The 18,051-nt window shown below is 40.3% G+C and overlaps 1 protein-coding gene across 2 annotated transcripts in view; it reads right to left on the bottom strand.

Moving 5' to 3' along the window:
• Positions 1–18,051, bottom strand: part of LOC126482391 (TP53-binding protein 1-like) — a 287,146-nt gene that overhangs the window by 92,287 nt on the left and 176,808 nt on the right. For both annotated transcript variants that reach the window (XM_050106500.1, XM_050106498.1), the window contains exons 11-12: positions 2,925–3,022; positions 2,284–2,529 (exon numbers count right to left, since the gene is read on the bottom strand). In XM_050106500.1, coding sequence (XP_049962457.1) covers positions 2,284–2,529; positions 2,925–3,022 — 344 coding nt within the window. The remainder of the gene's footprint in view (positions 1–2,283; positions 2,530–2,924; positions 3,023–18,051) is intronic.

Genomic DNA, 18,051 nt, shown 5'->3' with positions numbered 1-18,051 from the left:
CATGTACACTGTGTATTTTCATATTATGACAATGTAAACATGGATTCCATTAAATACAGCACATTAGCTTCCAAAACACTGAAACCAAGATTGCATTGCATGATGCACATTTTGTCAGCCTATCACAGTTTATGTCAACGTGATCTCACTAGGCAATAGCAACATAACTGTTATGCAGTATGATCCCGCAAATTTGAAAAGTTAATGGTTTAAATTAATATACATACAGTACAGCTAAAGGAAAAGCTAAGCTTTCATGTATAATACTGGTTGTTAAAAAGTTTTTGCTGTCCCGCCCCCCTTGGATGGTGTGGTTAAGCACGATCCTAGCAGCGCAAATTAAATTGCAGAACTAAATATTGCTAACAAGCACAATTATAAATTTCACTGTTGCACTGTGAACATTTTGTGGGTTACCTGCCTGAATACATGTGCCGTCAAGCACTTTGACTTTTCCACAGAAAAGCCAGTTACATGTGAAACAGCTCAAGAACTCCGCCCTCCCTCCCTCCCACTCTCTCTCTCTCTCTCTCTCTCTCTCTCTCTCTCTCTGCCTTTCCCTCCTAAAAAATTCCCAAGTTTTTCCCGGACGAAAAATTTTCGGGTTTTTTCAAAATTTCCTGAGGCATATACACCCTGGCTGAGTCATCAACAGGCACAAAAAAAAAGAGGGGGCAAAGAGAACTTGCTAGTTTTCAGGGCAATTCTTTCTCAAACTAGACTACACTTACACACACATATATTTATTTACTCATTTATTGCCATCCTATATACTGGTCTCTCAGCATATTCCAAAGATTTTGCCAGTAACAGTCATGAACATTACAGTTTTAATCAATATACAAATTTTGGACATTATGCAATTGTCTTTGTTGATGTGCTTAATACCTCTAACAAGTACATACCCAATACTAGACCAACAATAAATAAATGAAGTAATTCTTATTGGGGACATACTTCCAACACTTCCATTTACTTGCTCTTACTCTGAAACACAGTATACGTCACCATAAATTAATATAACACTTCTCCAACTTTATGCTGAAGTCAGTGAGTGCACAGAGCTGATAAACAGTTGTCTGATCACTGCAACATCTAACTGTGCAATGTGTTATAAGTTAATGGGTACACTACACCTACTGACTTGTTCCGCACCCACGAGAATCATCTCATTTTCGGGCCTATGGAATGAAAACTGAATCAAATATAGTCTAACCTAATCTAAGACCAACATATCTGCATCCAGCAACAGCCAGCAGAAGTTAAAAAACAATCTGACGCAAGTACAAATAACGAATGGTAATATTTATAAAGGGCATTCGAAAAGAAATGAGCCGGAGGCATAATTATAGAAACCAGTACTTGTATGTCAGAAGTATTGACCCTGGCTATAGAGACACTTGTCCCACTGTAACACAAGGTGGTGAATGGATGTCTCATAAAATTCTCGGGGTTGCAATGTTAACCAGTTCCGCACATAGAGCTGGATGTCATAGTCTGAGGTGAGTCATTTGCCCCTCGGAGCCTTTTTAAGGGGACCAAAAATGGTGTAACCACAAGGAGAGAGGTCTGGACTGGAGGGTAGCCGAGAAACCACCACTTGAAATTCTGCAGGAGTGGCACAACTGTTTTGGCCGTATGAAGCTTTATATTGAGCAGAATGACCCTACAGGTGAGATTGCCTGGTCATTTTGATTTGATCGCTTTCGAAGGGTGTTCAAGGTTTGCGAGTAACACCGGGCATTCACTGTTGTCCCATGCTGCAGGAAGTGAATCAGAAGGAATGAATTTTTCATCCCCTTAAAAAGGGGCAGCCCCGGGAATTTTATGAGACAGCCATTCACCACCTTGTGTCACAGTGAGACAAGTGTCTCAACAGCCAGGGTCAATACTTCTAACATACAGGTACTGGTTTCGGTAACTAAGCGTCCGGCTCGTTTCTTTTTGAACATCCCTTATACATTGCCACAAGAATACATACAGGTACTGGTTTTGGTAACTATGCCTCCGGCTCATTTCTTTTTGAATGCCCATTCTACATTGCCACAAGAAAAAAAAAAATACTTATAACAATAATTTTATGAAGCATTACACTTGAAGGTAATGGGGCAGATTGATCATAATTAGGGCAAATAAAATGGAACACTTCAAGGAAGGGCACACTTCCCCTCCCCCACTATAAATGTTAGGTAAATTATTCTCTTTGTCAGTGTTCATCAACTTTTATTGTTAGCTAGTTCAACTACAAGCACATACATGTTGTAATACAGTAAATATACTAACCTGAAGTGAGAGGTGTGGTGACAGTGCGATCAGTGCCAACAGTCTCTTTGGTATCTACGTCCTCTTTCTTGAGATCATCTGCAGTGTCAGTTGTTTTATTTGAAGTGGAAGGTGGTGCAGTTGTTCGCAATCTATGGCCAGCAAACACTGCCGATGGAACTGGTAACTGTTCAGGACCAATTTTCCGAATAGCAGAAGCCACTAAGTCTAGGTTCAATACTTCCACACCAGTGCGCAGTCGTTTGCCTATGTGTGAAAATGTACAAGAATTATTATTTCTTAATTCTGTGTCTAAACACTTAAACTAAAAAGGTATGAATCTATTACAAACAATACAACATTTAAAACAAGTACCAGTAATAGAAAACAAGATGAACTTTTTTAACCACAGTTCCCATAAGCTAACAAAAGGTCAACATTTTCACAAGTACTCTATAATAACCTGCATTTAAGTAAAGATAAGAACCATTCATCAATTCTATTTCTATGTATATCATGCATATTAGGCCCAAGCACATGTGTACATCCGCATTAACAAAAGACTATACAACAGTACAACATGTCATACACAAGTAGATGAACTGTATTTACAGTCTGGTTGGATTTATAGCTAAGAAACAAACATTAGGAATGCTGCTTACTTGCATTTGATAGTGCCAAATGAGCAGCACTGGTCAATGAGGAGGATGAACTGCTCGATGTTGTTGATGCACGCAATGCCAGTGGAAAAGGACCGACACTAAAAAAACACAGAAAATCAACCATAAAAATCAAAATTATTTGATGTTACAGAATCTGATTGAAAATTCTTCTTTAAATATATTTATGTTAGAAGGAAAATTTAACAATATGAGAAATAAGATGTGTTGGGAGAATTCAATATGCTTACACTGACTCATTTAAGTACAAAAAATTCCATTCTTTTTGTTTTGTACTGTATGGAAGAAGTGGTGGACAATTTCATACAATTATCACCCTATGAGCCTAAGGAGGGACTTGGAACAGTGTATTCAACACAGACACGATGCATATTCAGTGAACTGTTACCTTTACGCTTTAATTATTTACAAACTTATATGAAGATCATAAACACCACAATAAGGGGCATGATGGCTTTCTTGTGCACTATCCTGGAAGTTTGTTTACATTCATCCATATTGACACAACCACTATAAAAGCTCTTGATGACAGTGAAAGGCTGCAGTCTAAGTCCTGGAAACAACGTACTATCACTACATACAATCCAAAGCAAAAAGGAAAGATGCGTTTGAAGTCTTTCTTCCACTGCCAGTGATTCCACTCTGCAGAGATGGGCACTTAGCCTCAAATGCATACTTCCGTAGACTATTAAGTATTCTTAGACTATTAAGTATTCTTTACACTCTGCCCATCCTCCCCCCCCCCCCCCCCCCCCACCTTTTAGTCATCTCTCCTGTGCCAACCTCTTCATCTCATTCAAGTAGCACTCGCACCCTACATTCTCAGTTACTTACTGGACATATTCCAGTCTCTGTGTTCCTCCATAGTTTTTACCCTCTATAGCTCCTTCTAATATCACGGAAGTTATTCCATGATGTTGTAACACATGTCCTACCACCCTGTCCCTTTTTCTTATCAGTGTTTTGCATATATACCTTTCTTCACTGATTTTGTGGAGGATCTCCTCACTCCTCCCCTTATCAGCCCACTAATTTTTAACATTCTTCTCTAGCACCACATCTCAAACACTTTGATTCTCTTCTGTTCCAGTTTTCCCACAGCCTGTGTTACGCTCCAAACAAACATTCTCAGAAATTCCTTGCTGAAATTAAGGCCTATGTTTGATACTAGTATACTTTCCTTGCCCAGGACTGCCCTTCTTGCCAGTGCTAGTCTGCTTTTTACACCCCCTTGGTCCATCCGTCATGGGTAATTTTGCTGCCTGGGCAGCAGAAAAACTTATCTAATTTGTGATCATCAATCCTGTTGCTAAGTTTCTCGCTGTTCTCATTTCTACTACTACTCATTACTTTCATCTTACTTCAATTTGCTCTCAATCCATACTCTGTTCATTCCATTCAGCAGATTCTGTAATTCTTTTTCACTTTCACTAAGAGTAGCAATGTCCTCTGTAAATCTTATCAATGATATCATTCCACCTTGAATTTTGATTCCACTCTTCAAACTTTTTTTTATTTACATCATTGCTTCTACAATGTATAGATGAAACAGCAGGGGCGAAAGTCTATCTTACTTTTACGCCCTTTTTAATCCTCCCTGTATGTAACTGTATTTCTGTCATACTTTTTCTTTTCCTCATGATCTTCAATTTGTAACAGATTTGTCCTCACACGTGACCAGCCAAATACTGATTGTGAATCTGCACTGTTATGGTCCATTACTGCTTCCAGCTCCTCTCCTGCATCCAATGTCCCTTCTGATTCAGGGCTCAGATACACAATACACTTTAGCTGCTGCCCAAAACATGGTCATCTTAGTAATATCACAGTTGAAATTCATTTCTTTACTGAAGTGATCAATGCGCAACACATCAGTTTTTCAGTTTACACAATTATTACACCCAGGAGAGCTAGTACTTGAATACAACACAAAAAAAGGTCCAAACAATTTTCGAGACCTATTACAAGAAGACACAAAGCACCTTTCTATAAATGTAATACACAGTCTCTATCTGTAGTTTAGCTGCATAACTACAAAACAGGCAAAGAAGTGGGATTAATTTCTATAGCTGAAACAGTCAATGCTGAGACTTTTCACACATGGTGCTCCAAATTTGACATCAAATTATGTAGTCTTCCCTACCCTTTTCTTTTAGCTATGTAACTTGGTGATCACAATACCGTTACACATGTTTGCACTATACAACATGAAAAGGCAATTATGACAACATACAGTTAATTTCCAATATATATCCTTCATGTTTCAGATAGAAATCAAATTATGATATTTAAAATACCCAGTACAAAGAAACACAATGCAATCTAGAAATTAATTAAATGCTGTTGTTGTTGATGATAATTATGCCGATGAGAGCATATCAAAATGAAATACTAAAGGAAAAAATAGTAAGGAGAGTTTGGAAGAATGAAAATAATTTAAGAGTAAAGGAGACCAGTCACCAAATAGCAAAAGCATTAGGTTGTTGACAGGTCCACACAAAAAAATAATGAAAACTTTGCTATCTTTTGAAAGAAAACCTAATCTTTGACAACCTAGAGTGGTAAAAGCCGTTGCCTACATGGACAGGAATCAGAATATAAGCAGTACATTGTCCTCAATGTCCATATATACAGGATACCAATGGATTCCAAAACAGCAACAAATCAGCTACACAACAGTCATCATTCAGTGTTTTCCACAGATGCTGGTCAAGACTCAATGAAGTGGCAAATGCGTGCTTTTACGTGGATAGCAAAACCCAGGAATGGTTTGAGAACAATGAAGAGAAGCGCACCTCCTCCTGCAGGAGGAGGTGGAAGGTATCAATGATCGAATGATAAAAGCCAGAGTACGAGTGAAAGGAAAAAGCATTGAAATCATCCAAGCATATGCCCCACAGGTTGGGTGTACAAAAAAGGAGAAGGAGGAATTTGAAGATGACATGCAAAAGCAGCTAAATGGAGGTAATCAGATTATAATAGGGGACCTCAACGCACATGTTGGCACAGACAGGAAAGGATTCGAGGAGATAATGGGACCAGAGGGCTGGGGGAACCGAAATAGAGAAGGAAAATTGTTGCTGGAATTCTGCAAGAGGAATGGGCTGGCGATCGCAAATTCCTGGTACAAGAAGAGAAGTAGCCACAAAATAACTTGGTACAGTGGAGACTGGTCCCAAACTTCAGTAGTAGACTATGTACTAGTGGATAGGCAGATGATGAGCAGCCTCACAGATGTTAAGGTAATTCCATCTGAGGCCTTAGACAGTGACCATCGGCTGTTGGTAGCCACCCTGAGAGAGAAAAAAGATAGGAGGGCAACAGACATACAGGAGAAAAGGTTGAAGACATGGATGCTGAAAGAGGATGAACGGAGGATCCAGTACCAGACACTGATCAGGAAGAAGCTGCCAAAGGAAGATCAGAGAACAGTGGAAGAAGAATGGGGAGATTTTAAGAGGGCTCTAGTTGAGGCAGCTGAGACTGTGTGCGGAAGAACTAGCACAAAGAGGAGAAGTAAGGAAACCCCATGGTGGAACAACATATGTAAAGAGGCAGTACTTCGAAAGAACACAGCCTTCAGAGAATGGTTCCAGACCCGAACAGAGGAAGCTAGGGTAAAATATAAGGGAAGCAAGAAAGCGGCACAGACCATAGTAAGGGCGGAGAAGAAGAAGTGGATGGAAAAATGGACAAGAATGTTAGAAGAGGACAGTGAAGGGAACAAAAAAGTACTTTACACCATGGTAAGAAATAAGAGGAACGACAGAAGCGAGTGCCTGAGGATCATGGATAATAATGGAAGAGTTGCGGAGGAAATGCATGAGCTCAAAAAGATTTGGAAGGAGTACTTTGAAGATCTGTTGAATGCCGTCAAGCGGGTAACTAACAGCGATGGAGAGCCTAAGGCAGCAGACGATTATAATAGTGGGGAAATTGATGATCTAACTTGGAATGAAGTGGAAGAAGCCATAAAGAGGATGAAAGGGGGCAAGGCACCAGGTTGGGACGAAGTAACAGTGGATATGATACGAGCAGCAGGAGAAGTAGGAACCCAGTGGCTATACAGAGTGCTGAGGGTGGTGTGGAAGGAGAACAGAATTCCTGAGGATTGGAAGAAAGGAATTATAGTCCCGATCTTCAAGAAAGGGGATAAAAGGAGATGTGAGAACTACAGAGGAATCACCCTGCTATGCCACTGTGGAAAAATCTATGAAAAGATCCTGGAGAAGAGAATAAGAAGCAGTATTGAAAGTAGACTGCAAGAGGAGCAGTATGGTTTCAGACCGGGAAGATCAACAACGGACCTCATATTTGCGGTAAGGCAACTGCAGGAAAGGCACTATGAGTACGGGAAGGACTTAATCATGGCCTTTTTAGATATTGAGAAGGCGTATGACAGTATCTATAGGGACAAGCTCTGGGATGTGCTGAACGCAAAAGGGATAGATGAAGAGATAACACGAAAAGTCAGAAAAATGTATGAGGGAAGTGAGAGTTGTGTGAAAGTGGGAAGGGAACGTATTGCATGGTTCAAGCTGGAAAATGGGCTGCGACAGGGAAGTGCACTTTCGCCTTTATTGTTTATTATTGTTATGGATGAAATCCTACAGCAAGTATCAGATGCAATTGGAGATCATAAAATGAAAGCAGTGCTTTTTGCCGATGACCTGATGTTATGGGGAAATTGCGAGAAGGAGGTGCAAGAGCAGTTAGATGTATGGGAGGCAACGGCAACACAATATGGAATGCATTTCTCTGCAAAGAAAAGTGAAATAATTGTCACAACAAGGAAGAAGAATAGGCCAAATGTGGATATAACTTGTGGAGGGGAAAAACTACAAGTGGTAGAGAACTTCAAGCACCTGTGAAGCATGATTGAAAGTAAGGGGGGAAACGCAATGGAAATAAATGAAAGGTGCAGAAAAGCAGGGCAGTTCTTCAAATGCATTAGGGGGCTTATTTGGAGCAAGGAGGTGCCACAGAAATCCAAGGGAATTATATACCGAACCTACTTTGTCCCCATATTGGCATACGGAAGTGAGACATGGGTAATGCACAAAAGCGACAAAAGTAGAATACAAGCTAGTGAAATGAAGTTCCAGAGGAGCAGGTTGAGTGTAACAAGACGAGACAGATTGCGAAATGTGTATGTGAGGGAAAAACTAAAGGAGGAACCAGTACAGGACAGGATAGAAAAATCAAGACTGCAGTGGTATGGACACATGAAGAGAATGGATGAGGGAAGAATTCCAAAGAGGATGTTTGATCTGCAACTGGAGGGGAAGAGGCCCAGGGGAAGACCAAGAGATAGATGGGTGAAGGGAGTGAAGGAATGTGTGACGAGAAGAGGAGAGAACTGGACGAAGGTGGAAGAGGGGGAATGGTAGAAAGACAGAACATGATGGAGAGGCTTGTGTTCCCGACAGACCCAGCCAGTGGCTGGAAACTGTCCAAGATGATGATGATGAAGAGAAGCGCAATAGCTGAGATACGTTCCAGGTTGAACAGAAGAAAACATTTGGTGGCAATCAGCAGCTTAGTGGAAGCATTATACCTGAAGAACAGGGCTCAATGACAGGTGAAAATGCAAAAACATGCGGAATGTTTTGGCCCTAAGCCACATTGTGAATCTGAATACGACACAAGTTAACAAAATCTCACACTTGCTGAAATCAGTTCCAGATAACATGTACCAAGCTCTTCTCATAAAGGACATCACAACTGACAAAGCCTTTACGTGGTGGCAATGCATCAAGGAAATTCAACAGAAAAGATATTGATGAAAGTAATATGACTTAAGTTCCGAAAGTGGTCCCTATGGCAGTTGGGGAACACGAACCACAACCTTGCCTCTCTCATATACCAGGTAGTACGAGAACAGGTACAGTGTTTCATGGCAGCCAGAACTATCAGACCGAGTAGGCAAGATACAGCAGCCATGAATGTCGACCCCAAATGTCAGGAGGTAATACAGAATCTTGATGAAGAAGTGTATCAATTTTTAGCACCAGTCTCTGCCACCAACCAAACACACCTGGATGAATGGACTCAGGCAACTTGGACTTAAACTGTTAATGTCAAACAACAACCCAGAATCTGATCAATGCAGGTACAACCAGCTCCTCTGCCAAGTATAATGCCTCAAAGAAGAACAAACATTTGAGGACAGGGGATAAAATACTGGCATGTTTCCACTGGAGCACCCTAGACACATTGTACACCCCTCCAGAGAGAGGAAAGGAGTTTTTAACCGTTACTACACCAACAGATATCAATCATCACAACAGTTATATTCGTGCCAGACAACTGCAGACTACTATAGTTGAACTGTAGGACAAAGCCCATGGCAGTACCCTAGAAAGCGTCACTTTCCAACACAATGTAGCCATTCCCCATTACTGTAAAGATTTAGCAGCTGCTTGCCTAGCCATTGAATTCAGAAGAACTAAGTAAAGCAACCTCCTATAAAAGTGAGGCCAGGCCACCATAGATGAAAATCCTGAAAGGATGACAGTCACCAAGGTGTCAGGAAATCTCACTGACATCACCACCAATGTCCAATCTGTCCAAGTGCTAGTTTACTCAGGGGCTTCCTTTTCCATAATTTCGAATTATTATCACCAACAGCTAATAATGATTATGCTCTCTGATATGAAAGTGATTGTGCTGAAAGTTGCAAATATGAAATGTGTCCATATGACAGAAATATGTACTCTAAGAATGGCTACCACTGACAGAACACGTCCTTCTGAATTTGTTGTTTTAACAGAATGTAGTCATAATGTTATTCTTTGATGGAACTTCTTGCAGGCATCATAAGCAGTCGCAGACTGTGGAAGACCAGAGATCCACATTGACAGAGCTATTCCAATGAGTATATATAACACCCACTGCTCTGGTGGCTGGTTGCAGTTGAAGATGTTGATATCCCACTGTCATCAGTGAGGCAAGCTGTAGTCAACAATCAAGATTATTTATTAAACCAGGGCTTCCCAACCTTTTCAACTGGTGGACCCCTTCTTCAGTCGAAAATCCATAGCGGACCCCTAGTCAGTCAAGAGCACAGTAACTTTAAATTTCAGAGCGAAGCCCATGGGAACTGAAAGCTTCTTAATGCAAGTGCCATGTTCCCAATGACCCCCCCCCCCCCCCCCCCCCAGGGAAGACAAATGGAATATTCCAGAATTTGAAACACGAACAGCTGCTAGCATGAGTTTCTTAGAAGTAGATACCTTAGGGGTTGCGAAGCAACTCAAATCGCTTGATATGGGCAAGTCTTCAGGTCCAGATTGTATACTGATTAGGTTCCTTTCAGATTACGCTGATGCAATAGCTCCCTACTTAGCAATCATATACAACCGCTCGCTCACCGATAGATCTGTACCTACAGATTGGAAAATTGCGCAGGTCGCACCAGTGTTTAAGAAGGGTAGTAGGAGTAATCCATCGAACTACAGACCTATATCATTGACGTCGGTTTGCAGTAGGGTTTTGGAGCATATACTGTATTCAAACATTACGAATCATCTCGACGGGAACGATCTATTGATACATAATCACCATGGATCAGAAAACATCGTCCTTGTGCAACGCAGCTAGCTCTTTATTCGCATGAAGTAATGGCCGCTATCAACAGGGGATCTCAAGTTGATACCGCATTTCTAGATTTCCGGAAAGCTTTTGACACCGTTCCTCACAAGCGACTTCTAATCAAGCTGCGGGCCTATGGGGTATCGTCTCAGTTGTGCGACTGGATCCGTGATTTCCTGTCAGGAAGGTCGCAGGTCGTAGTAATACGGCAAATCATCGAGTAAAACTGAAGTGATATTAGGTGTTCCCCAGGGAAGCGTCCTGGGACTTCTGCTGTTCCTGATCTATGTAAATGACCTGGGTGACAATCTGAGCAGTTCTCTTACGTTGTTCGCAGATGATGCTGTAATTTACCATCTAGTAAGGTCATCCGAAGACCAGTATCAGTTGCAAAGTGATTTAGAGAAGATTGCTGTATGGTGTGGCAGGTGGCAGTTGACGCTAAATAACGAAAAGTGTGAGGTGATCCACATGAGTTCCAAAAGAAATCCGTTGGAATTCGATTACTCGATAAATAGTACAATTCTCAAGGCTGTTAATTCAACTAAGTACCTGGGTGTAAAAATTACGAACAACTTCAGTTGGAAAGACCACATAGATAATATCGTGGCGAAGATGAGCCAAAGGTTGCGTTTCATTGGCAGGACACTTAGAAGATGCAACAAGTCCACTAAAGAGACAGCTTACATTACACTCGTTTGTCCTCTGTTAGAATATTGCTGCGCGGTGTGGGATCCTTACCAGGTGGGATTGACGGAGGACATCGAAAAGGTGCAAAAAAGGGCAGCTCGTTTTGTATTATCACGTAATAGGGGAGAGAGTGTGGCAGATATGATACGCGAGTTGGGATGGAAGTCATTAATGCAAAGATATTTTTTGTCGCGGCGAGATCTATTTACGAAATTTCAGTCAAAAACTTTCTCTTCCGAATGCGAAAATATTTTGTTGAGCCCAACCTACATAGGTAGGAATGATCATCAAAATAAAATAAGAGAAATCAGAGCTCGAACAGAAAGATTTAGGTGTTCGTTTTTCCCACGCGCTGTTCGGGAGTGGAATTGCAGGGAGATAGTATGATTGTGGTTCGATGAACCCTCTGCCAAGCACTTAAATGTGAATTACAGAGTAATCATGTAGATGTAGATTTGGACTATGTAATGCTTCAGCCACCTTCAAATGTATGATGGAGAATCTGTTTTGACACTGTCATTTTAAAATACATTTGAAGAGCATCAAAGCCACCTGACAGCCAAGTTAAAGTGTATTCAGATTGCAGGCCTCTGCCTGACTGGGGGGAAAAAAAGCCTCTAATGCTCAAGAAATAAAAATCTTGGGACCTCTAGTGAATGGCAGTGGAGTCTGTCTCAATCCAGAGAAAATAAGAGCAGTCACACATTTTCCGATTCCTTGGCACATCTGTGATGTACAATGTTTTCTCAAAATGTGCTCATACTACTGGCGATGAAAAAGCGATTCTGTAACCAACGCACATCCCTTCCAAGAACTACTGCAGTGAAATGCCAAATTTTCCAGGTACGATATGCAAAAAAGATCTTTGTTTCTAAGGAGACACGAAGGTCTTCTCCACTGCTAGTACTGTACGACAAGAATACCAAGACAGAACTTACACCGGCACTAACGATTTTGGGATTGGTACAGTTCTAGCATAAATTCAGGAATGTGCAGAAATTATGATGGCTGACATCTATTATTATTTAAATTTATCTCACAACAAGAAGATCATGAAATCTTTCTTTTATAAGTTGCAAAAATACATCAAGAGGACCAGGAATAAACTCATCGCAATTGAGAGGAATGGTCACCTAAATTAGACAATATCTCTGAGTTCCGCATTGAATTATCAGCAAAGACCGCATGTAATATTTTCTCTTCTACTCATATTTGTATCTAATTACTTTCTTTCTTAAGAGAGAGAGAGAGAGAGAGAGAGAGAGAGAGAGAGAGAGAGAGAGAGAGAGAGAGAGAGAGAGAGCTTCAGCTTGTGTGGCTGCATTTCATACACATATCTATTACAAATTTATCTACATCACGAAATAAAGTGTTGGACTTCGAAGTAAATAAACTATGCATGCATTTTGTAGAATAGTGGATACAAGCAATGGCTGTTAAGAATGAAAAAAGTTAACGCCATTGAGCAAGCCCACAAAAGCTTACACTAGTACAATTACAGTGGCCATATTCAACTTTAATATTTTAATATAGTAAATTATAGGAAATGACATAAAAAAGATTGAACGAATATTTTCAACAATTATTACTGTATTTCAATTAGAAATAGACACTTAACATTTATCAGAACGAAGACAGCAATCACAATGGTAATCGTAAATACAAACAGAAGAAAATGGAATAGAATGAACAAGTCATTATTGCGAATAATTACATATACTGAAACATTAAACAAAACAGGAGCACTAGCTCCTTACTGTACGCTTACAAACATAAAACATAAGACTGTAGAATACAGTTATTTCCATCATATATGTAGAATTACTTTGAGAAATGAGAATCTTTCTTAAATTACTAAGCTGTTCATAAAAAGCTGCCACAATAGCATGCAACAGAAGGACACTTCTATAATTCGAGTCAAAAACAGCTGCCAATGTGAGTGACAAAGAAGTTTTGTGGTGTTGCGAAACAGCTTAAATGACATAATACAGGCAAGTCTTCCAGTATAGACTATATACCAGTTATACTCCTTTCAGAGCATGCTGATATAACAGCTCCATACTTGGCAATCATACACAACCCCTCATTCGACAGAATCCATACTTAAAGACAGGAAAAGGTGTGCAGGTCATACCAATACTCAAGAAAGGAAATAGAAGTAATCCGCTGAATAACAGGTCCATATCACAGACATCGATTAGCAGTAGGATTTTGGAACATGTGTTCAAATATTATGAATTACCTTGCAGAAAAGTGTCTATTGACACACAGTCAGCACAGGCTCAGAAAATATCATTCTTGTGCAAAACAACCAGTTCTTAATTCTCATAAAGTAATGAGTGCTATCAACAGGAATCTGAAATTGACCCATGTTTCTACATTTTCAGACAGCTTTTGACACAGCTCCTCACGAACAGCTCCTAATCACTCCATATTCCTATGAACTATAATCTCAATTTGCAATTGCATTCACAATTTTCTGCCAGAAAAGCCATCTTGGTTTGTTGACAGATGACGCTGTCATTTAGAATCTAGTGAAGTCATCAGAAGATCAAAACCAATTGGAAAATGATTTGGACAAAATATCTGTATGGTGCAAAAAGTAGCAACTCATCCTATATAATGAAAAGCGTGGGGTGTACATACTGACATAAACTCATTGGGTAAAACATCAGCGATATCTGTCATTCCCCAAGAAAATGTCATAGGCCCTAAGTTGCTCCAATATATAAAAATGATTTAGGAGACAATCTGAGCAGCCATCTTGGTTTGTTGACAGATGACGCTGTCATTTAGAATCTAGTGAAGTCATCAGAAGATCAAAACCAATTGGAAAATGATTTGGACAAAATATCTGTATGGTGCAAAAAGTAGCAACTCATCCTATATAATGAAAAGCGTGGGGTGTACAACGTATAGTTATTATTAAGTATTGTAACAGCCACAGTTCTTCTTCCGAGGCAGAGGCATGGAGGTGAGGGCTAATGTGCTGTACCGCCAGTGCTGATGTGGTGTCAGTACTGATGATGTGGTGTTTGCCAGATGACTAATTAGCTTTTTCCAATAAGATTGGGTGAGTTTTATCTACAGCGGACTTGGGTGGCGCCTTGCTCTGTTACTGGCCTTGGCACGTCACATCAATCTTGGAGAGACTGAAGTTTTCTGTAGTCTATCCCCCTATGAAGGACCTCTGTATCACTTCTTTTCAATAAATCACTTATACCTTCATTTTATTACCCTAAATTCCAGCCTATCCTGTTGCTCACACTCCTAGCTTGCCCATTTTGTATACTGGTGTGCAGAAGTGGGATCCAACAAGTAACTTCTTAGCCTGTTCACAGCTACTAAAAGACATGGTGCTGTGGCTCTATGCTTTCAACATCCTCTGATTTCACTATGTCACACACACCAGGGAATGCAATGCGAGGAGTAAGTAGTTCTCATTTTTGCGCAGCTGGCTGTCATTCGACATGGTAATCTACTGCTATCAATTCAAATTGGCCAGCTATAACACTGCATACAGGGGTGCCCATGCCCATGCACTTAGCAGATGGGGTATCTGACCACCTGGATAGATGTGTGCCTGCCTGTTTGTTGTAGGACACGGTCATGGGTTGGTTCCTGCTCTCGCCACATTTTGATCACACTTTGTTAGCTAGCTGTGCTCTGTAGTAAGGACGACAACATCATCATCATCATCATCATCATCATCATCATCATCATCATCGATAGCTGAAGATGTTGATGGTGAATGTTGAACTGTTATTATTCTGTGCCTCCTCGATGATTGATAAGCCAGAAAACGGAATAAGAATACCCACGAATATGTTCAAAATGTAGCTTCATTTAGAGCTTAATAGCATCACTAGATGCAGCCTGGCTCAACTCACTTTCAATGAAGCAACCTTTGGCCAACAATAATTGTTTATCATTATTGATTTGTTGATTTAGTTGACTGAAGTGTGGCACTTTATGGTTTATTTTACTACTTTATTCTATGTGTAAAAGTTGGGGGAATTTTCAGAATGAAAGTTAAGACTGCCATATCTGCAGCCAGCAGACAAGTATGATTATCAAGATGTAAAAGAAACAAAGTTTATTTCCTGCAAGTAAACACAAGACCCTTTCCAGCAGTGGTGACCTGCAGGCTGAAGGCCTAATTAAGAAACAATAACTGTGCTGAAGGTCGGATTAAATATTTTCTGGTTAAATACAGGGTGTTTCAAAAAGGACTTTACAACATTAAAAATCCATATAAATTTATTGAAAGAAGATATAGAACAGTGTTTAGTGTTATTTTGCAGGGAAACACCTCAAGTTTTTTTACCAATGGAAGCAATTCCATTGGGTATACTGCACATATCCCATTGGAAGCCAGTTTCTTTCTAAACTCGCTGTAGCATTGCTGGTAAACTTGATCAGTAGCAGCGTAAATTCTGGCTCTAAGTTCAGGTAGAGAAGCAGGCACAGGAGGTACAAACATGATATCCTTGATGAATCTCTATAAAAAAAATATCGAGTGGTGTCAGGTCTGGGGAATGTGGGGGCCATGCAATTGGCACATCACAGCCAATCCATTGACCTGGAAAGCGGTCAATGAGAAAATCCCGGCTGTCAGCCAGGTAGTAGGATGATGCACCATCTTGCATGAAGTAAACATTTCGTTCTTGGTCATCCTCATCTGTGGTATCAAAAATTGCTGTAACCTATCCAGTATATTATCCTGTTGATGGTTCTCTCGCAGAAAAAAAAGGAGCCATACAGTTTGTTCTTGTTCAATGCACAAAAAATGTTCAGTTTAGGGCTATCACGAAAAGATTGCAATGTTTGATGTGGATTTTGACTGCCCCAAAACCTATAGTTATTTGTGTAACCTTGCCATTTAAGTGAAAAGTCAACTCATCCGAAAAGATCATTTTGTCCAAGAATTGTTCATCCTCATTTAATCGATTTAACATATCCACACAGAACTTCTTGGGAGCAATTTTATAAATGTCTTTTATTGCTTTTACGATCATCAATTTGTATGGTTTCAAATGCAAAAGGTTTCTCAACACACGCAAACAGTCATATGTGGGATTTGCAGTTCATGAGATACTTGATGGGTTGATTTCGAGGGCTGTTGACTGTGTGTGGTCTCACTCGCTCAATACAGTCATCAGATGTGCTTGAACAACCTGATGATTTCCCATGTCTTAATGAGCACCCTGTTTTTACAAAATATTTATGCCACTCATAAATTGTAGGCATACTAGAAAAATCTTTAGCATACTTGGTATGGAAATTACACTGAACAATTGTCACCGACTTCAATTCTCTAAACCAAAACATACAGCTAGCACGCTCGGATCCAGTGAAGACAGCTATCTTTAACGCAACTGCCGCTAGTGTTCCTTATGGTGTGATTCGGCACTAGTGAACTATGCATGACAAAACTTGATGTATTTCCCTACAAACTGACACTACAATCACCACTGTAGGTACTATGAATTAATTTATATGAATTTTCAAACATGTTAAGTCCTCTTGAAACACTCTTTATATATATGTGGTGTGTGTTTTTTCAGAAATGTCCAAAAGAACAGAAACAATTTTTGATACAGCAATTATTATGAATTAAGACACACAGAGTGATAGACACTGGCTGCACGCGGACACTGAAATCACTGGGGAAAGTTGAAAATTTGTGCCAAACTGGGAGTCAAACCCAGATCTCCTGCTTACTAGGCACATACTCTGAAAACTGAGCCATCCAGACACAGTGGTCACTGCAACTGCATGGACCAACATAACACATTTCTCGACAGACCCACATTCTCAACTTACTTACACACTACTAATGTAGTGGCCTTGCCTATTATCCTCATTACTTTCGGCATTTTGCTGATTCCTTTAAGAGTTCGACTGTGGTGAGCATCTGCATGTCCAAAAGAACAGATGCACACCACACTCAAACTCTTACAGGAGTGTGTGAAATGAAGCGAGTAATGTGGATAATGGGCAAAGGGCACTGGACTAGTAGTGCGTGGATAAGCTGAGAGTTTGGATCCAACAGGAGACATGCTAGGGGAGTCGGTGCAGTTGCAATGAGCACTGTGTCTGGATGGCTCAGTGGTCAGAGCATCTGCCTAGTTAGGAGGAGACCCGGGGTTCAACTCCTGGTCCAACACAAATTTTCAACTTTCCCCAATGATTTCAATCAATGACCATTTGCAGCCAATGCCTGCCATTTTTTGTGTCTTCTGGTCAAATGCCCAGACAACAAAATAACTCTTTGCAGAAGGCCAATTCTATTAACAACAATAGTTATTACATTGACTGATTAGTTCTGGTGAAAGGCTAGTATTGAAAACTACTGAAACGAACAGAAACTAGGCTGTCAGGTGTCAACATAACCCCAAATAATGACAAGTAGGTCAATTACTGTTCTGGAGTTAAACACCAATCACTGATAGTCAAGGTCCACAATGGCCGAGATTATTTAGAGTTCATTGTAACCGCCAACAGGCTGGCCCCTTCTTGGTCAAGGACCCGCCTGACAGAGCAGTTTTGCAGATGGCTGGTGGGCGTAGGAGCTTGGGTGAGATGTACTAAAGACAGTTAGGACTAGAGTTCACAGTAAATATGTATGTAGCCGAAGTACTTCAGTTGCCTACAGAATTATTAACAGTAATTCTGTTGTGAATAAGGCAAATATGGATCAATTAGATCAACAGCACTAGCAAATTGCTGTGCTCATATTAGAAAAGCAACAACTGAAGGAAAGTTTAATACAGGCAGTTGCAGGAGCAGCAGTATCTCATGGGGAAGGAAAAATGCAAACCCA

Source organism: Schistocerca serialis, chromosome 5 (assembly GCF_023864345.2).
Source record: "Schistocerca serialis cubense isolate TAMUIC-IGC-003099 chromosome 5, iqSchSeri2.2, whole genome shotgun sequence".
In the NCBI taxonomy this organism is placed as follows: Eukaryota; Metazoa; Arthropoda; class Insecta; order Orthoptera; family Acrididae; genus Schistocerca; species Schistocerca serialis.
The sequence above is the reverse complement of the archived record's forward strand: the minus strand, read 5'-3'. Positions and strand labels throughout refer to the sequence as shown.